General features: G+C 43.1%; 2 protein-coding genes across 5 annotated transcripts in view; both read left to right on the top strand.

Annotated features, from left to right (window-relative positions):
* Positions 1–118: 118 nt before the first annotated feature.
* Positions 119–7,032, top strand: LOC118101599 (CCR4-NOT transcription complex subunit 2). Of its 4 annotated transcripts, none has more exons than XM_035147515.2 (15): positions 119–201; positions 1,904–2,035; positions 2,220–2,292; positions 2,538–2,685; positions 3,123–3,341; positions 3,684–3,763; positions 3,853–3,984; positions 4,062–4,192; positions 4,435–4,555; positions 4,648–4,804; positions 5,009–5,070; positions 5,408–5,457; positions 5,552–5,652; positions 5,782–5,926; positions 6,311–7,032. In XM_035147515.2, the coding sequence occupies exons 2-15, from the start codon at positions 1,916–1,918 to the stop codon at positions 6,395–6,397; spliced, it is 1,626 nt and encodes a 541-aa protein (XP_035003406.1). In that variant the 5' UTR covers positions 119–201; positions 1,904–1,915; the 3' UTR covers positions 6,398–7,032. The 4 variants fall into 4 exon arrangements, with proteins under 4 accessions (XP_035003406.1, XP_035003405.1, XP_035003403.1 ...); XM_035147514.2 differs by lacking the exon at positions 119–201 and adding an exon at positions 239–1,167 and having other exon boundaries at positions 2,220–2,283; XM_035147512.2 differs by lacking the exon at positions 119–201 and adding an exon at positions 241–1,167.
* A 6,389-nt stretch (positions 7,033–13,421) lies between these two features.
* Positions 13,422–19,845, top strand: part of LOC118101602 (calcium-activated potassium channel subunit beta-4) — an 18,512-nt gene continuing 12,088 nt past the window's right edge. Inside the window, exons 1-2 of the mRNA XM_035147520.2 lie at positions 13,422–13,624; positions 15,913–16,083. Coding sequence (XP_035003411.1) covers positions 13,460–13,624; positions 15,913–16,083 — 336 coding nt within the window. The 5' untranslated portion in view covers positions 13,422–13,459. The remainder of the gene's footprint in view (positions 13,625–15,912; positions 16,084–19,845) is intronic.

The raw sequence follows: 19,845 nt of genomic DNA, 5'->3' as shown, positions 1-19,845 counted from the left end.
AGTAACTAAAGGAGAGTAACGTAACGGGGCTCATACAGTAAAGTAGAGTAAAGTAGAACGGAGTAGAATAAAGTAAAGTAACTAAAGGAGAGTAACGTAACGGGCTCAGGGGTCAGAGGGGAAAGGTTTCCCAGCATCCTCTCTGATTTGCGAAGTGATGTCGGCCATCTTGGATTGTAGCGGGGAAGAAAGATTGATGCGGTGAGATTCTGCTTTTCTTCTTTTATTCATTTGTTCGGACGTTTGGAGCCGAAGCGGAGCCGCAGTGAAACCCGGGCCGTGTGCTCGTCACTACGGGACCGAGCGGAGCGGAGAACCGAGGGGACTCGACTCTCACCGGAGCAGCGCGGCCCCGGTTCTTTTTGTTGTTGTTTTGGGAAACTGACCGACGGAGGCGGCGCAGGCCCAAACCCGAATAAAACCCACTGTTCCCGGTCACTGTCTCCGCCCGGTAGCCGGTCCGCTTACCCGCTGAAAATCACACTTCACCGGCCCGACGGACCACGTTAAACCCGCTTTTAAGAGCTCGCGTAGCGGCCTTCTTACGGTGCTACTAGCCGAGCAGCTAGCTCGGTAGCGAGCGCTAGCTCGCATGCTAACGTACTCGTGTATTCCTATTGAAGCAGCCGTTAGCTTACGCGCTCTTGCTAGCTAGCGGTAGCTCCTGACACATTTCGGAGCTAACACGGTAACGGCAGCTAATATGTAACATTTCATTTCAGATTCAGTGACAGAAGAAGACGCGGGTTGAGTCACTTTATTCGTGTTGTAGAAAACAAGCAGGAAACATTGAGGTTTGATCCACGTCAGTCAGATTGGAGCAGCTTTATTAGCTCATGCTGCTAACATTAGCTCTGTGCGCCTTTAACGGACATTTGAAAGCAGAAGAAAGAAGTTTTGTCTTCTAACGGCTGCTGGTCCCATGTGGGAGCAGCAGGAGAACCCACACCGGGAAGCACGGGGTCTTAACAAAGAAAACCCCCGAGGTGTCCACGTTGTCCGCGGGTTAGCTCCGTTAGCTACTGCTCACTGGCTGCAGATTGCGGGTGTTTTGTTAACCTACTTTCAACCAACACAATTCAACCGGTGAAACCCCGCAGACAGGTCGGGGGTTCGCATCCCGTAATGACCGGAGCTGCTCTGGAAACGCACAGATCAGAAGCTGCTGTGAGTTCAGATCTGAATATAAATGTGTTTCAAGTGAAAACAAGTGTAAGTGATGACAGAAGCTTCTCCAGACACTGACGTGCACATGTTCCAGATTCAATCCACACTTTACATCGACCCCTGTCCCCGGTTGGTCCAGCAGCTCCGAGGACGTGTCTCCACATCTACCTACAACCCAAACCATGTGTTCAACTCCACACGTTTTATGTCCTTTTTCCTGGGTCATTGAATTTACTTTGTTTTCATGTACAACTAGTTTAATGTGAGGAAATGGACGTAGCACCTGCTTGTTGAATCACAGAAGCACCAATGTGTTCAGGGCTTTACAGAACAACCACAGAATACGAGTTCTTGTTCACAAAATTAGGAGTAATGATAATGTCCATTATCCGTCAATTAGTTTTTCAATTAACTCCTTGGTTTATAAGCTAAACTCTGAATAATAGTTGAAGTTGACACCTTTCAAAAATCGTTTTGGTTTGACCAGCAGACGGAAGCCCGGAGATGTTCAGTCTAATATGAGTTAAAACGGAGAAAATCTTTTTTTGTTAAGAGGTTAAAAAATATCACTTTAATAATTATTCAATTATCCAAACAGTTATAACGTATTTGCCTGTTGCCTCTGTACAAATATACAAACTTTAGTTCACAGGATCTGTCAAGACGCCGTCATGAATCCGTGTGTGATTCACCTCTTCAACGTGTTCTTGACCATGTTTCCTCTCTGGTTTCTCAGGTGACACGAGGTATGTTTGGTGCTAACCGGAAGAAGTTTATGGAGGGGGGGGTGGAGAACGACTACGCGGACGACTCAAGCCTCTACTACAGCCAGCAGTCCATGTTCCCTCCTCACCGCCCGGATAAAGATGTGAGTTGCTGCTAGTCAGGGTTTTCTACATCAATCTTCATCATACACTCTATACCGTTCAATTATATTTACATATTTAAAGTATTGTGTGAAAGAATGGGGAATTACACCCACAGTGATAATCCTCATAACCAACACATCTCTACTGTTAAGTAACAATCTGTTGGATTTCCTCTGTGTCCAGATGTTGGTGTCTTCCTCTGCTTCCTCTACGGGTCAACTGTCACAGCTGGGAGCCAGTTTATATGGTCCGCAGAGTAAGATGCACACACACACACTTGTCAGTCTCAGGTCTCATTAAAATGATAAATATTTGAGACACTTTCAGTCTCTACTGTACAAAGACAGATTTCATCATAAACTCTTAGATCTTTTCACAAGTTAAAACCTGTATTTTGCCGTCTAAGCTCACAACTGTGTTTTTCTACAATGTTTAAACTGAGAAGGTTCATGTTTTACTTTTTGAATAAACAAGTTTTCTGTCTCTGTGTCTTTGTTGTAGGTGCGTTGGGGTTTCCCATGCGTGGTATGAACAGCAGCGCAGCACCTCAGTTAAGTCGAAGTGGTCTGAACCAGTCTGCCAGCCAGCTCTCCAGTCATGCCAGTACACCCAACACTGGAACAATGCACACGCCTCCATCACCGAGCAGGTACGGCAAATATACACTTCCATTGTTTTAATGTTTAGTTTATCTTTTCAGTATTTATGTAGTTATGCAGTTTTAAAACGTGTCACCTAGCTATGGTTCGCTCTGCCATTCACACGACTCCGGAGTTTTCCAGCCTCCCAAATGTTGGTCTTGTTTTAGTTTGAAAAGGCTGCGGTTGCGTTTTAATCAGGACGAAGAGAAACTAAGGCTTTTGTAAACAATTATCCAAACGCCCACGTTCTTTTTCTGATTGGCTCTCATCAGTCACATGACTCGACTACCAGCGGTGAATACAAAGCGTTGCTTACACTTCCTGTCAGTGACAGTTTCACCTCCAGCTGCTCGCGTTCCTCTTTCTCTTCACAAACGACCATATGTGAGCATGAAACCACAAAACCACCTCGTGCAGCTTTAACCTCCCTGGTGTCTCTCTGCAGGGGGATCCTGCCCATGAGCACCCGGAGTGTCCTGAACCACAGCCAGCAGGTGGGGGGTCCCACGGGTCAAGCGGGAGGGATGGGTGGTGGCGGCGGCGACAGGGGAGGTGGCGGCGGAGGAGGGAGGAGCGGCAGCATGGGGAGTCCCAGCCGGTCGTCGCCCAGCATCATCGGGATGCCCAAACAGCAGCAAGCACGGCAGCCTTTCACTATTAACAGGTAACACACACTTAGACACTTTTCACCTTGTGACTGACTCAGTGTTTAATCACAGAATAAAACGTGTAGGGGTCCGAGGGGACTCACACTCAGTCAAATTAATTTATCAAGATTCTTGCAGCTTCATGTGTTGAAACCAAAAACAGAGAATAACACCGGTGTGACATTGTGAATGTGGTTAGATCGAGACCAGTGTTTTTGACGGTTCACTTTCTCCTTTTGGTTTCAGTTCGATGAATTTCTGTTTTCTCTCCAGTCGGAATCTCAGTTGAGTTTTTCACATGCGTGTCATCAGTTCAGAGAATAATCCAGCCCGTGTTGTGTGTCTGTGTTGTGTGTCAGTATGTCAGGGTTTGGGGTGAACAGGAATCCCGGCTTCAACCTAAACAACTCATTATCCAACAACATCTTCAATGGAACAGGTAAAAAAAACCAACTCATCGTGTGATAAACTACTTGAACTTTATTGGTTTGAATATTGGACTAAGCTTCGAAACGTGTTTCTTTGCAGACGGCAGTGAGAATGTGACGGGGCTGGACCTGTCAGATTTCCCGGTGTTAGCAGAGAGGAGTCGGAGGGACGGAGGTTCGAATCCCACCCCGCTGCTCAACCCGCTGGCCGGTCGGGCGCCTTACGGTGGGAGTGTGTGATTTTTATTACTTTGACATATTTCGCTGTCATCAACGCATTGCTAAGTGCTCTTTCCTCCTTTTTTCCAGTTGGCATGGTAACCAAGCCGTCCAGTGAGCAGTCGCAAGACTTCTCCATCCATAACGAAGATTTCCCAGCTCTCCCTGGTCCCAACTACCAAACAAAAGACCCCACCAGCACCAACGAAGACAGCAAAACGGTGACTGCTCTCTTGGCTATTTCTGACCTGTCCCTGCGCTCTGCGGTGCGACTGCTTCACTTTCGTTTATTACTAGAAATAGATTCAAACTGTAAAACTGTGTATTTAGCAGAAACTAGCCTGATTTTTAGATAGTGGAAGGAAGTAGAAAGGAATCTCGAGCTCTGTTTCCTGTTTTGTTTCTTCGGCTCGTCCCTCTTGTTTTGTGTCTCATTTTTTACCTCCTTTTTTTGTCCAATCAGAATCTGAACTCGTCAGGAAAGTCCACCTCTAACTCAGATGGTCCAAAGTTCCCCGGCGACAAGAGCTCTGCACCTAGCAACAACAACCAGCAGAAGAAAGGGATTCAGGTTCTTCCTGACGGTGAGAGTCACGTGACACGTCCACAGAGGGGAGGGAACCATATGAGCATATTTGAGTCTGAGCCGTTGTCATCTGTGGTTTTTGTGTCACAGGGCGCGTGACCAACATCCCGGTCGGCATGGTAACGGACCAGTTTGGAATGATTGGCTTGCTGACGTTCATCCGGGCGGCGGAGACGGACCCTGGCATGGTCCACCTGGCGCTGGGCTCAGACCTCACCACGCTGGGCCTCAACCTCAACTCACCCGAGTACGACACACGCACACAAACCTGTTCTTCATATATAGCTTCAACAATTCTGGCTTTTATTTTGAGACCGAGTCCAAATCATGATCAGCATCTATATGATTGGCTTCGAACTAATCATGTGACTGCAGGTACGAGAAGTAGGTGTGTTGGGACAGGAGCGATGCTGATGTAAATCTTAACGTCTCTTTTTTCTGTCTGGATCAGGAATCTCTACCCCAAGTTTGCGTCTCCCTGGGCGTCGGCTCCATGTCGACCGCAGGATATAGGTGAGTTTGAACGTTTGATTATTTGAGTTTGTCCTGAACCTTCATGGAAGTCATTTCGTCCTTCGGTTCATCTCGTGCTCACAGAGCAGCTGCAAAGGGATAATCGTGGGGCTTTGTGTTTGCTGGATGTGTAAATAGTTTGTAAGACAATGTGAGTTTTGAATCTGTAAAAAATGGGATGTAAAAGTTTCACCGACTCAGTTTCTGCGCAAATGTCATATTTAAAAAGGACCAAGAACAAAAAACATGAACTAACAGAACATTATATTATATGTATATTAACTAAAAGCTATTTTAAGATGCTTTTTTTAAACTTTGACATAATTTCCTCCTTCAGACTTCCACGTCCCGTCAGAGTATTTAACCAACATCCACATACGGGACAAGGTACGTAATTGGAATAAAAGTACATGAGAGTTAAAGTAATGATTTGTGTTCTGAGTATCTTTACTAATTTGAGTCTCTAACCTCCTGTCTGCAGTTAGCAGCTATCAAGTTGTCTCGATATGGTGAAGATCTGCTGTTTTATCTCTACTATATGAACGGTGGAGACCTACTACAACTGCTGGCTGCAGTAGAACTGTAAGAGCAACACACACACACACACACACACACACACACACTGAGAAAGACTGGATCTTTTCTGTCCACACAACAGGACGTTTTGAAGTGAGTCTTGATTGGAGGTTCTAAGTGTTTGTGTGTTTCCAGCTTTAACAGGGACTGGCGGTATCACAAAGAAGAGCGGGTTTGGATCACTCGGGCTCCGGGGATGGAGCCCACGCTGAAGACCAACGCCTACGAGAGAGGGACCTACTACTTCTTCGACTGCATCAACTGGAGAAAAGTGGCCAAGGTGAACGTGAACACGTATCTTTGACTTTACATCCGCTCAGTTTGGGGTTGCTGAAATTTGCACCTTTAACTTATTTAACCCTCGTGAGTTTTGGGCTTTTAATGCTTTCATACATCACGTAAACATGTTCACTGAGCTTTTTTCATTTAAAGATTGCCTGTATGACCAATGTTTAAAGTGTAAATACAGATTTATGATGTGAAGCTATAATTGTGAAATTGATTTAACACCAAGCAACATTCACCAATTTGAAATAAAAAGCAGGTAAAATGTTTATTGGATGTAAAATAAATTGAATCAGAATTTGATCAGTGATTAAAGAATTTCTAATTAATCAAATTCTGATGTGAACTCACACATTTAAAACTTTCTCTTTGTTTGCAGGAGTTTCATCTGGAGTACGACAAACTAGAAGAACGACCTCACGTTCCCTCCACCTTCAACTACAATCCTGCCCAGCAGGCCTTCTGATTGGCTCTCCCTCCTCCTGCCTGCCTGCCATTGGCCCTCCTGGCTCATCCATCACCACCGTCTAGGTTTTATTCCGCCTCCACACACATTTAAAGTGAATCTGGCCGTTAAGGAGTCGGGACAGGAGAGGACGTCCCGTCTCTTGACCTCTTAAGACTTTATCATTTTAACTTGACCGATTTTTCTTTGTTCTTTACCTCATTTTATTTTGTTTTTAACTTTATTTCCCACCCTCCCTCCATGGGTTTGGTTCTGTTTTGTGGAGCACAGACTTAATGTCAACAGACAGCACAGTACAACAATCACAGACACGGGTGCTGTAAATAACTGTCCATCTGATCGAGTGATTCTCGTTTCTACTCCGTCTTTCAGAATCTACTATTTTTTTGTCAAGAGAAGCTTTTAAGAAGAAGCAGATTTTAACACAGAACAAAGGATTCGATCACAAACGTCAGGATGGATAATTATTTCACTCTGTGTCTGAAGAACTAAAGATATTTATCAGTTTTCTTTATTTTTACCAGGTTTCTCCAACATTACACATCAGAGCACACACATCAGCAAACAGTGGACAGTCAGGAGAGGAAATGCAATGTACATTGTAGCACTATTTCATAATAAAAGGAGAAAAAACATCTTTTATTTTGGTTTGTTTTGTGCCGGAAGCAGCAGCGGGTTTAGGATCAGAGACTCAGCTTTTGGGGTTTTAGCCAATTCAAGTAAAGTTCAACAACCAGAAACACCAGCGAATCAAAGTTAGTTTAAACTAATTGGAATTATTATTTTCTTCTTATTATCAATAAATCCCTTATAAAGACCAAAACCAGGGACGTCACCAGAGTGGAACCGACGACTGTGGTGAACATTTGGGGCAGAAGGACACTTTATGTGGGACTGAGTGAAAATCCAGTTTATTGATGTTTCAATAGTCTTTAGACAGTAAATACTCATTAATAAGGGTTTGTTCATGGGAGAAGAAAATATACAATATCACCACACGTCTCTTTAAATTTATTTTTATTAAATGACCCAGCAGAACAATAATAGATGGTTAAAAAAAGGAGAAATATAGATTTTCCTTTTCACATCATGTCAGAGGATAAAAGTTCCAGACAGAATGAAAATGTCTTCACATCTCGTTCACACTCAGTTTTCATCCACAGTTTTTCATTTCTTCTTTTATGTCATTCAAACATTACAGCTCCTGTTTTCTCTCTGCAGCTCCTCATTTCTTCACCTTTAATATTTATTTCATTTTATTTTCTTTAACCTTCTTCCTCTTTTCTGTCACCTCCCACATTTATTTGCAGCATCTGCTCTCTGTTCAGCAACAGTCGCTCCGAGGGAGAAGCAGGAAAAGTTTGACATTTTGGGAAACAGGTTTATTCACTTTCTTGCTGAGATTTAGTGAAGATTGATGCCACTTTCATGTCGGTGTTGCAAATATGAAGCAGTCGATTAACCCAGAGGAACATTCAGACGGGAGATGGCCCCTCACAGCTCTGACGACTCGGTCACACCTCGTTGGTTCAGAGCTTCAGACTCTTCACTTCAGTCTGAACCTGAACATCAGGTGTGAAAGGTTCCTCAGAGCAGAGGAGGTGATCTGGGTCTGGATCAACATTCATTTGGTTCATTTGAACTACTGTGTAGTACTGGAGTACTGTGGAGTACTGTAGTACTGTGGAGTACTGGAGTACTGTAGAAGCTAAAAACTACTGCTTGTAGCTTCCATGTTTAGCGCACAGACACGAGGTTGGTGTCAAATTTTCAAATCAGCACAAAAATCCAAAAGCGAATCTTCCCAGATGTTAAACTTTTTCTTTAAGGTCTTGAAAAGTCCCAAAAAGCCTTAAATGTATTGATTTGAGTTTGTTATATTTTTTAGTTCCCCCAGGAGTTACCAATGTCCACTTAGGTGTGTGTGTACATATATATGTCTTTATATGTGTGTATGTATACACACACCTAAAATACAAGGCAGTATTTTTAAGAAAACAGGAAAAACCAAAAATCTTTTTTCTGAAACGAGGAGCATCTCTTCTGCTGGCCGCCAGTGAACAATGCAATACCCGACTTCCTGTTACCATGGAAACCATCATGGAGATGGTTTTTGCAGGGGACCACCTCCGATTCCACGGACACACCAACCAACCACCTTCCAGCAACGACGTCCGCTGCCGTGACGACGACTGTGACGGCGTTGCCACGACTACAGGGGCCAGCTTGTTGACACTACAGCAGAAAAGCCAAGGACACGCCCACAGATCCCATGTGACCTGCTCGACAAGATTTGATTGGAGAAATACGACTGAGGCACTTGGCCATTGGCTGTTTTATTAAATATGGCAGCTAGTGTTTTAATAGGAAAAAGAATAAAATAAATATTCTGGTAATGAAATTTAAAGACGGGTCTGGATTGTTTGTTTTGTGTTAATGTGGAAACCGCCATGTTTTATTTTTCAGGACTGAAAATGGAACTGAACCTGTGATGAGGCATCGGAAGGAGGTTCCTCCTGGAAGCTGCTCTGCAACACGCAAAGAGACAAATAACGGTTTAACGTTAACGGCTTTTAAAATGAAATCAAACGGCTCGTCTCCACTGAACTAACGTTTTGTCTGATATCGAGTTTGACTGAAGTTGTGTTTATGCAATTTTCTATTTGAAAAGTTTATTTTGTCAAGATCAATATGTAGCTTTTAATATTTATCTAATAACTGCAGATTTTTTACACTTGATCAATTCATTTTTGCTAAATAGTGGAAGAAGACAATTTTTATTCAGCAATTTTCTTTTATGACAAATTGTGTCAAGAAAAATGAAACAACATATTTTTGGTTTATATGACATTTAAGAAACTGAATCAAATTTTCTGGGGCATTTTTCCTTTGAATAAACGTTATTTAGTTAATGTTCTGTCCTTTCAGACGACACCGGTCGTTGGAAGGTGCAAGGAGCAGTTAACATTTGACATTTAATGCAGAAATGTGTGGATTTAATTTAAGTTATTATTTCTCCAAATTAAAGGAGTCAAAGCAACATCTGTCCAAAGATGTATTAATGGTCAATAAGGTGGGGAAATCTTTTTTTAATGTTTTAAACATTTCTTTGAATGTAAGTTGACAGAAAACCGTTTCAGCCTATTGTCCACATGGCGGCGCCATATACCAACAAACCAACCGGCAGGAGAACGGGTTCAACCGTATTAACATAAAAGAAGAATCGATGATCAATTTAAATCAATTCCAGTTAATATTTTTTTTCCTGTTAAAGTAGAAATTTCATCTCTAAAGTTAAGTGATGATGATGAAACTGAAAATTCCTTCGTCACTTCTTCAGCAGCTAAAACTATGAAAATGATTCATGTGAAATTATTCGATAACATCAGTTTCTTTTAGTTTCATTACAGCTGAGTCGACAGAGACGATCTCACACACACACAGACACACACACAGACACACACACAGACACAGACACACACACACACACACACACAGACAGATTCAATGTTTTTAAGAATTAGCTGCTGAAGACATGATGCAGATAACGAGTTAGTTTCACTCATGTCTGTTGAATGATGTCATTTCCTTCACTTCACATCTAACACTCAATAATCTTACAGGTTTGCTTTCACTTAGTAAACTGTTTAGTTTTTTTAATTATGTCTGAACAACGGTTATGTAACTGTGCATTAACGTGTGGGAGTGAGAATATGAGACACTGGACTTTATTTAGTTCACTCTCTCACTAAAACAGAACATCGTCCAGCTCTTTGTTCACAAGCCTCAAGCTTCAGAAGGAACATTTTCATCAATTCATCAATTCGTTGATTGTCAGAAGATGAATCAACAACTATCTGGACAGTAAAACCAGGATTTGTGTCATAAAATATCCACATTTCAGTTTCCAGCTTCTCAGCTGTGACAATTTGATGCTTTTCTTTGTCATGTGACAGTGAACTGAAAATATTGATCACACAATATGAACTTAACACAACCGACATCTGCATCAATCAGTGACAGAAAATCAACAAACAATGTAAAACCAAGCCTCAGATTAGAATACAAATCAATAATCATTGAGTAAAATGTCCTGCACGAGCTTTGTGTTTGGTCAGTACTGTTGCTCACTGCAGATTAAAGCACGTGTTAAACATAAAGTTGTGTATTTGATGCAGAACGAAGCTGCTCCGTCCATCAGCTGCACGAGGGAGGATTTTATCAGTCTCTGTTGATTGTTGGATTTTCAGCCAAATGTTGCCTCCTACGTCAGAGCAGCAGGAGCAAATACCGTGCGTCCTAATCGCATCATCTGAATGTTGATTTGAGTCGATGCACTTTTACATCCATTGTTATTTGTTTTATTCCCTGAAAACCTAAATCCCGTCCGCAGAGGACACAACTGTCGGTGCAGCAGCTTCTTCCCTGGACCTTCACATTTACCTCGTTTCATTGCTTCTCTCACAGTCTCAGTCTGTGAGTTTGAATCCGAGGTGTGAAAGTGAGTCAGGCGGTGACTGGCCCGCTGGTTGGTCTCTGGTGTTCTTCAAACTGGGGCTGTTCTGTTTGCTCTGCAGAGACACGTGGCTCCTCCGCGCGGATGTCCGTTAATATTTGTAATCTCTTGATCTGCAGAGATGATAATAATCCTGCCACAGGCCTCCCTGATTACAGTGCGTAATGCTGAGCTTCACTCTGCACTTTGCATCCATGCATCAGGCAGAAGCACAGAGGAGAAATACTTCATATCCACCAGAGGCTGAAGGATATGAATCTGTCAAAGGTTATTTTCACATTTTTACTGCAGCCTTTTTCTTTGTTATATTTATTTTATTTATTTTCAATGAATTCCATAAAAAACAACGTTGATTAGTCTGCACCGACTTCCACTAAACCTCTGACTAACATGTGGATTGTGTTATTTCTTATCAAACAAACAGGAGGAGAGAGTCGACCACTTTCAGCAGTGAATTAGTGAAACAGGTTCAGGTTGAAGTTCCAACTTCCACCAACTGGGAAACGAGAAGCTTCTGTGTTTACGTCTCTATTTGTTAGTTCAGTGTTTGGATCGTCGAGCTTCTTTCTCTTCTCTGACACTGGCTGGACTCTTCAGATCCATGAGCTTCAGTCAGCACATTGATCCTGAGACTGGTTGCATCTTTAACAGGGACCAGACACACACACACACACACACACACACACACACACACACACACACACACACACACACACACACACACACACACACACACACACACACACACAGCAGCACGTAATGAAGTCCAATTAACAGAATAAAGTTTGTAAATGACACTGAGGAGAATTAACAAAGAACAGAGTCAGAGAACGTGTGTGAAACTATGAAGACATAATAATAATAATAATAATGTTTCGTCTTACACAACATGACACATCTGAAATGTTCGTGTTTATATTGTGATAGTTTTTCTCCTCAGGTTTCTTTAATTTTATTTATTAATTAATTAAATTAACTGACAACTTTACATTTGTCCACAGAGGAGAATGTTACTGTGAATGATTGAGCCATGTGATTGGTCAGGAACATGCCCCGCCTCTCGACGTGTGTCAGCTGTGATTGGCTAACACAAAACAATAATACGGTGATCTCTCTGTAAAACAATATTTAACTTTTTGAGTTTTGGTGCAGAATCTAAAAACCAGAGGAGTCAAACTATAAATAAAGATGGAAAAAGAAGATCCAGGCGCTGCCATCTTGTTATTCTACTTAGATCAGGTCCCGCCCACACACATGTTCAACCAATCCTGGGTCAATCTCAGCTGCCAATCACGACGTCTCATCTGAAACACTTCAACATAATCAGTGTGATAAAAACTTCTTAAAATGACAGAAGCCATCTTTGACGGGTCCATGTCCCATGTGCTGACGTGGAGGAGGCAGGTGCTGACCTGAGCTGCAGGTCCAGCTCCTGGAGAAGGACTCACCTGGATCAGCTCTCAGAGCAGCAGAGATCATGTTTGGTTTCATCTCTCTCTCTCTTCCCCTCTGCAGGTTGGGTGATCCTCGATCGCCCGGTGGCCTGAGGTGCCGGAGCTGTTCTGTCACTGTCCTGCTCTGGATGAGATGAGCCTCTTAGCCTCAGGCAGCAGCGTCCTACAGGACACAGTGTGTTAACCAGTCAAATCAAGTTAATCACATGGAAACATGTTCAATTGGACAAAACATAACAGAATGAGACACTTTTCAACATCGTTGTCTAAAGTCTGAAAAGAGAAACTTTTCAGACTTTAGACATTTACTGAAATTAGTTTAATAAAAACACCTCATTTAGAAAACTGGAAATGTTTTCATGTGATCTGCAGAGTTTAGTTTCCAGACTGAATTATAATATATATGGAATGATTGTATTCATGGTCCCCAGAAGCTGAATCTCCTCTCTCTCCTCCTCTCTCTCTCCTCCTCTCTCTCTCTCTCTCTCTCTCTCTCTCTCTCTCTCTCTCTCTCTCTCTCTCTCTCTCTCTCTCTCTCTCTCTCTCTCTCCCCTCCCTCTCTCTCTCTCTCTCTCTCTCCCTCCCTCCCCTCCCCCTCCTCTCCCTCCTCCTCCTCTCCCTCCTCCCTCCCTCCCTCTCTCTCTCTCTCTCTCTCTCTCTCTCTCTCTCTCTCTCTCTCTCTCTCTCCCTCCTCCCTCCCTCTCCCTCCTCCTCCTCTCTCTCTCTCTCTCTCCTCCCCTCTCTCTCTCTCTCTCTCTCTCTCTCTCTCTCCTACTCCTCCCCCTCCTCCCTCTCCTCCCCTCCTCCTCTCTCTCTCTCTCTCTCTCTCTCTCTCTCTCTCTCTCTCTCCCTCCTCCCCCTCCTCCCCCCTCTCTCTCTCTCTCTCCCTCCCTCCCTCCTCCTCTCTCTCTCTCTCTCTCTCTCTCTCTCTCTCTCTCTCTCTCCTCCCCTCCCCCCTCCCCTCCCTCCTCCTCTCTCTCTCTCTCTCTCTCTCTCTCTCTCTCCCCCTCCCTCTCTCTCCTCTCCTTCCTCCTCCACTCCTCCTCTCCTCCTCTCCATGCCGGTGGAGGAGCCTCACTCCTCGGAGCTGCCATGGCGAAGATCCGGGTGTCGTACGAGTATTCGGAGGCCGAGGATAAGAGCATCCGTCTGGGCTTGTTCCTGATCGCCTGCGGGATCCTGAGCCTCTTCATCCTCGGCTTCTGTTGGCTGAGCCCGACGCTGCAGAGCCTCCAGAGCAAACCGGCCAACTGCACGGTGAGTGCGGCTCCAGCGGCTCCAGCCGCCCCGCTGAGCCGGAGCTCGGAGCCTTTATTCAACATGAACAAGTATTAATTAGTTTTAAACATCGTTATTATCTGTCAGGGACTAAACCTGCTTTTAAATACACCACTTCTTTAATATTTGATATATTTCTGCCCTCTGTGACAGTTTGTATCGTGTTGTTATTAGAATAAGTTGTGATTGTGATCATTAGACTTCACTGGTCTCTGTGTCACTCTATCATTATTTAAAGTTATTCAACCATTGCTCTGTTTTATTAGTTTCTTAAAAAGTCTTGTTGTGAACATATGAATAATGAACCACAAACCATTTTGAGTGTTTATTCATTTATCAGAAAATGCAGTTTTATAATACAGTAAACTGATTTAGATTTCTATAGACCAAATATTCAAATGAGTCAGTTGATCAAAAATAGATAAATTAATAACTACAGTAATTAAAAGTCCTCATCGTGTTCTGATGAGTTCATTCCACCATGTTACATTTTAAATTGAATCTTTTAATAGAAAGATTCAGTTGAAAATGATTTGGACGTATTTGTTTGGCCGGTGATACTTTGATATATTTCAGTGTCTGTAAAAGTCCTTATTGAAGTCGTGATGTCAGAAGATTCCTGGAGATGATCTGAGTTAAACTAAGATTCATAAACTTAGAAACAAATCAGGTCTGAATCTCCCGTCCTGAGTTTCCGTCTCTTCGATGGACAGTGACGGTGACGAGTCCTCATCAGAACTGACAGGACCTGTCAATCATCAGTCACACTGTCAGTGATGCACTGAGTCGGATCAGCTTCTGAGTAGTGATTAGTCAATTCATCAATTAAGTGATCAACAAGTCAATTACACAATAATTTACATATACAGAATTCATTCATTTAATAAGATTTAGATCTTATCTCTTATCTTATTGGTTGTAAAACTTTATGCACTATATGACGTCATTGTTCAGATTTTATTGTGGCATCATGATGACATCATTCACTGACCATATGACATCATATGAAGATTTTCTCGGATCAATATCAGCTTCATTTTGTGTCTCTCCTGTTTCTGAACCTGTGTTTTCAGGCCACATGTTCATGACGTCATGAACAGTCTCGTTCGAAGCAGCGTCACGTTGTGATTAAATTACTTTAATTTACGTGTGTTGGACACAATCTCCACCTCAGGCCTTTTGCTTCAGATTTATGAAGTCATTTATTTCAATCTTTTCCCGTCGATACAAAGTGAGTTTCTCCACCTTCAGCTCCTCGTCCGAGAGTTTCATGTCATAAATCACAGGCGTCCACACTCTGCTCTGCTGTTCACTGTGAAGGATGGATTCAGACCTGATTTATTCGGCTGTTAGCTTATTGCATTGTCCTGAAACAACGTTCATGCATTATACAGAGTGGAGGCGGGTTTTGTTTGTGTGTGTGTGTGTGTGTGTGTTTTAAATCACACAAAGTCATAGAGGACTCACTAATCCACTGCTTCACATAACATAAATCTCAATATGCAGCTCGCTGACCTCCTGACTGATGAAGACGGCTCCGACTTTCATCAAATCTAAAAGGATTGATTTTCTGTTTGACGTCGTATTGATATTTGTTTTAATGGCCGTGGCTGTTATGTCAGACTGGTAATGAGCCGAGAGGAGAGCTGCTGCCTTGCTCTTCGTTGCCATGTGGAAGATCCAAATACTTACAGGAATAAACTTATCTTCAATACAAGCTCTCGACCAATCAGGAGTCAGTCTCAACTGTCAATCATCACGTCTCAGCCTGTTTTTATATCATCAAATAACTGATTCAAACCAAACTGATCAGAAACTTGAACAAACATCAGTGAGATAAGAACGACCTGAAAGGACAGAAACATCTTTACAAACATTTATTTAACGTCTACTTTGATTTTTGAGTTTGCTCCATGTCCCATCTGCTAACACGGAGGAGGAGGGTTTATAATCCTAACTGCAGCCAGACACCAGGGGGCGATCATGCTTTTTTGGCTTCAATTTGGAAACTGCTATGTCGTCCATCTTTACTCAAAGTCTATGACCCGGATCCTACTGACTCTTTAGCGCCACCACCACCTCAGTTGTGGTTTTGAGGGAAACATCTGTTCACATTCTAGATTTATTCCCACAAAATCCACGTTACCTCAAACTCTTCATCTGGTTTATGAATCAGTCAAGATCCCGTTTGGGGAGAAAATGTCTAAACTGGTTCCCGCTGGTGAATCTCAGTCTGAAGTTCACGGCTCCTCCTCCTCCTCTCTCAGGTGGTGTCGGTGCTGCGTCCGGAGGAGATGTTCGAGTGTGTGTTCACGTGTGGCGCCGACTGTAAAGGGACGTCGCTCTATCCCTGTCTGCAGATCTTCGTCAACAACTCGGAGTCCAACTCTGTGGCTCTGCTGCACTTCGACGAGCAGCAGCTGGTCCTGAACCCGAAGGTAGGAGGGACGCTCCAGTGTCCGGGTCCAGGTCAACGGGCCGAGCTCCAGAGACACAGCAGCACAACATTTAGGATCCATCAACTTATAACCACGATAACCTTAAATACCAATAATACAGTATTTTATTATTACATATATTATTATAAATCACTGGTATCAGCTCCTCAAATGTGAATATTTGTTGTTTCTCAAAGTTTCCATGAAAAGAAACTCAGCATCTTTGACCCTTTGACTGTTAACAGGACAATTTCATGTCATCAGTTATTAAAGGAAATTCTCAGATTTATGTTATAATGAAAATAATTGTTGTGAGTTTTTTATACGCCACAGAAAAAATTTAAGCATTTTGATAAAACCACAATATCAAATTATGTTTATGAGAATAATAAATCCCTCTCTGGAACAATTTTCCGAGAGGCCGGACTTTAACGGCACAAATCTCTGATGAAGTAATGACACAAAATCAATAACAATTAAATGAGGATTAGAAGTCAGAGGCTGAGATAGTTAAAGTGTTTCTAAGGGAGTGAAATGTTGTAGTGAACTCATTTATATCATTTTAATGTCGGGCAGATGAACGAGAGTAAATGGAATTATGCAGGTTGTAAAAACAGATCTAGTATAATGTTTAAAAATGTAAAATGCTGTGGATCAGACGTGAAACTCTGAACAGGCCCAGATTAAAGAAGAAGGGCCGCAGCTCTGGTGAATTTCATGTGATTTCATATCTTTTTTTAATCCGCTGAGCGTCTGATTGGTTTTTGTTTGGCAGCTGCCTGAAGTGAGACGAACAGAAATAGATCCGCTGAGACAAAACTCGCCATTAAAACACTCAGTGTGTGAATGCAGGACTTTGAGCGTCATTACCAAGCAGCTGACAGTGAACACATCCCAGCTGACAGAGTCTGAGTGGGATCAGGTTCAGTGTGAGCTGCTGCTGTGTCTGTTTCCACTGGGTCTGTGCTCTGAAAGGCTCTGGATCAGTACTGACCTGTGGTTAGTTGTGGGTTCACGTGATTGGATGAAGCGTTACCCTCCACTGGGAGGTTTCAATATGTCTGATAATTCTCTTATTCATCTTTTGAAAAAAAGCCCAAGTCAACATATTGAACATATGAAAAGCATTCGCTTGTTAACCCTTCACACGTTTTGACACTTTACTCAAACTCAACTCTCTGGATCACGTGTCGTCGTCTCAGGAGAAGAAACAACACGACGTCACCAAATCAGCCGATTGTGGTCTTTCATTTAAAATCTGGTGAAAAGACAGAAACCCAAAGAATGGAGGCTGTTGAAGAAGCACAGATATAAACCAACATCTTTACGTGACATGTTGCACTACAACATGTGAGTGTGAGATTGGGGGGGGGGTCTGCATATGTCGGCCATGTGTATAACGGAGCTTCCTCACAGGAAGAAGGAGAATATGAAATAATAAATCAGCCGTACAGACGAGGACAGTCGCTGTCCGTCTGTCTGTTGGTACGTGGGACTTCTTCTTCTTCTTCTTCTTCTTCTTCTTCTTCTTCTTCTTCTTCTTCTTCTTCTTCTTCTTCTTCTTCTTCTTCTTCTTTGGTGCACGTCTGGGCCGTCGCTACAGCAACTGAGTAAATATAGAGGGCGAGAGATGGCGTGTCATTGATGCCGCTCAGTCGCCATAGCGACAGCAATGGCGATGAAGTGGAGAGAGAGGGAGAGAGACGAGTCACGCTTCATTCAGAAAAGCTCTAATGTCTGATGGAGGCAGAGGGAGAGCGGCTGGGTGTCACAGCTCCACTCACAGGTTCTGTGACCTTTGATTAAACTAATGAGAGAGGGAGAGTCACACTTCAAACACTGTCACATTATATTTATCACATAGACCCTCCAATCAGATCCAGAGGAAATCACCCCAGACACAGGAGGCCCCCCCCCCCGCCACGTCAGGATGACAACATTACAGAATTCAGACATATTATTATTAATCACAACTTCTAAATGATCCTGAGCCACGTGACCACGACAAGAGGACAGGAAACCAAAACTGTCAAACGTCTAGAAAAGGAAACAAAGACACAGGGAGCGATGAGGAGGAGGAGGAGGAGGAGGAGGAGGAAGGTCCAGAACATCTGGAACTGGAATGACTCAGTAGAGCTCGTATCTCTGCCACAGTCCCCTGATGACATCACACTGAACTACACTGTTTGTGGAAATCCATTGTGTCCTTTTTGTGAAACCTTGCAGACAAACAGAGAAACCATCCAGTGAACCAACCATCCCAGTCCTGGTGGAGGTGATGAGCCAGTGGGAGCAGGTCACTGGTCCGTCAGTGTCCAGCGGGCCGAGTCAGTATCATTACTTCAGTGTTTTCTGCTTCGGACTCATGATGAATTCTACAGGATTTAAGGAACCAAGTCACATCTTTGCTAAAGTTTTTTGGATCCTCATTTTAACTGCTTCAGACTTTCAGCAGTGGCTCATAAATCAAAGATTATTGTGCCAATATTGTGTTTATAACCTTGATTTATATATTTATTTGGTTGTGAACTTCTAAGTGTTGGCTTTAAAAGGAAGCCGAGGTTATACTGTGATGTAAAGAGTTGAAGAACAATAATATGGATATGGTTGTGAACTCTGACCCTTGAACCGGAGTCAGACAGGGATTATTCCGGAAGATTATTTAATTTATTTTCTTTATACAATTGTTTGTGTGCAGAACCGTGGACCTGTTGAAATAACTTTGTGAAAGTTCTCCCACTGAACCTCCCACTTGAAGATCAATGCAAAAGGTCCAGAAACTAAAAGATGTGGAACTGAACCATCATGAAATCTGGACCAATGGACACTGTGGACGAACCAGGACATGGAAGACATCTGACTCTGTGACCTTCTGCCTCTCGCACTAATGAGCGCGACACTCTAATGGACGTGGTGCTTGTAGACCAGCTGACTGAGGGACAGATGAAGGGAGGGAGACCTGCAGCTAATTGGTGTTGTGTCTATAGGGGGGGGGTTAATGGAGCCGCCTGTGGACCGATGACTGACATGACATTAAGATCAACAGCAGCAGGACGCATACGGAGACCAACTGTTTCTACGTGTCAAAGGAAAACTCAGGTTTTATCTTTTTGTTCATCAGAAATAATCCGAGCAGATTTTTTAAATATCTGTGAGATTCAGATATGAATCAGAGAATCAGCTGCTGGGAGGCAGGAACCAGTCAGAAGCTTGTCTGACCGGTCCAGTAGTTTGAATCCTTCAGGGATAATGAAGCCAGTGGTGGTTTAAAAGTGTCCAGAGATTAGTTATGTTTTCATTTCGTCTGCTCGTTTGCAGGATTCACATGAAACCTGGTGGAAGGACGCTGCATGAGTCAGGACAAACTCCTAATCGGTGAATCCAGGAGTTTAGTTTCACTTCTTCTGCAGCGTTTCCCTCTAAATGAACTGAATCAGTGGCTGTAGCAGAGTTCACGTGCATGCGCCCAAACCTCGCTCTCACGTGCAACAGATTCCGAGTCACAGCTGCACAGAACTGCTTTGCACAAAAGTCTGGGTGGTCGGTAAAAACTTTATGGACGATAGCGCCGCAGCAAATATGCAACACACATCAATACAAGTTAAAGATCTCATGTTATTATGAGACGTGTGAAAACTGTTTTTGGTTCAGTCTGAATAGGTCGTGATGATTAATGGGAAACTCTTGATGCATCCTCCTAGTTTCCATTCAGGAGGGTGTTTGCGTTGACTTTTTAAGTTTGATCGTGTGTGTGTGTGTGTG

The sequence above is a fragment of the Hippoglossus stenolepis genome, chromosome 22 (genome assembly GCF_022539355.2).
Source record: "Hippoglossus stenolepis isolate QCI-W04-F060 chromosome 22, HSTE1.2, whole genome shotgun sequence".
Classification (NCBI taxonomy): Eukaryota; Metazoa; Chordata; class Actinopteri; order Pleuronectiformes; family Pleuronectidae; genus Hippoglossus; species Hippoglossus stenolepis.
This window is presented reverse-complemented; position numbering and strand designations above follow the sequence as displayed.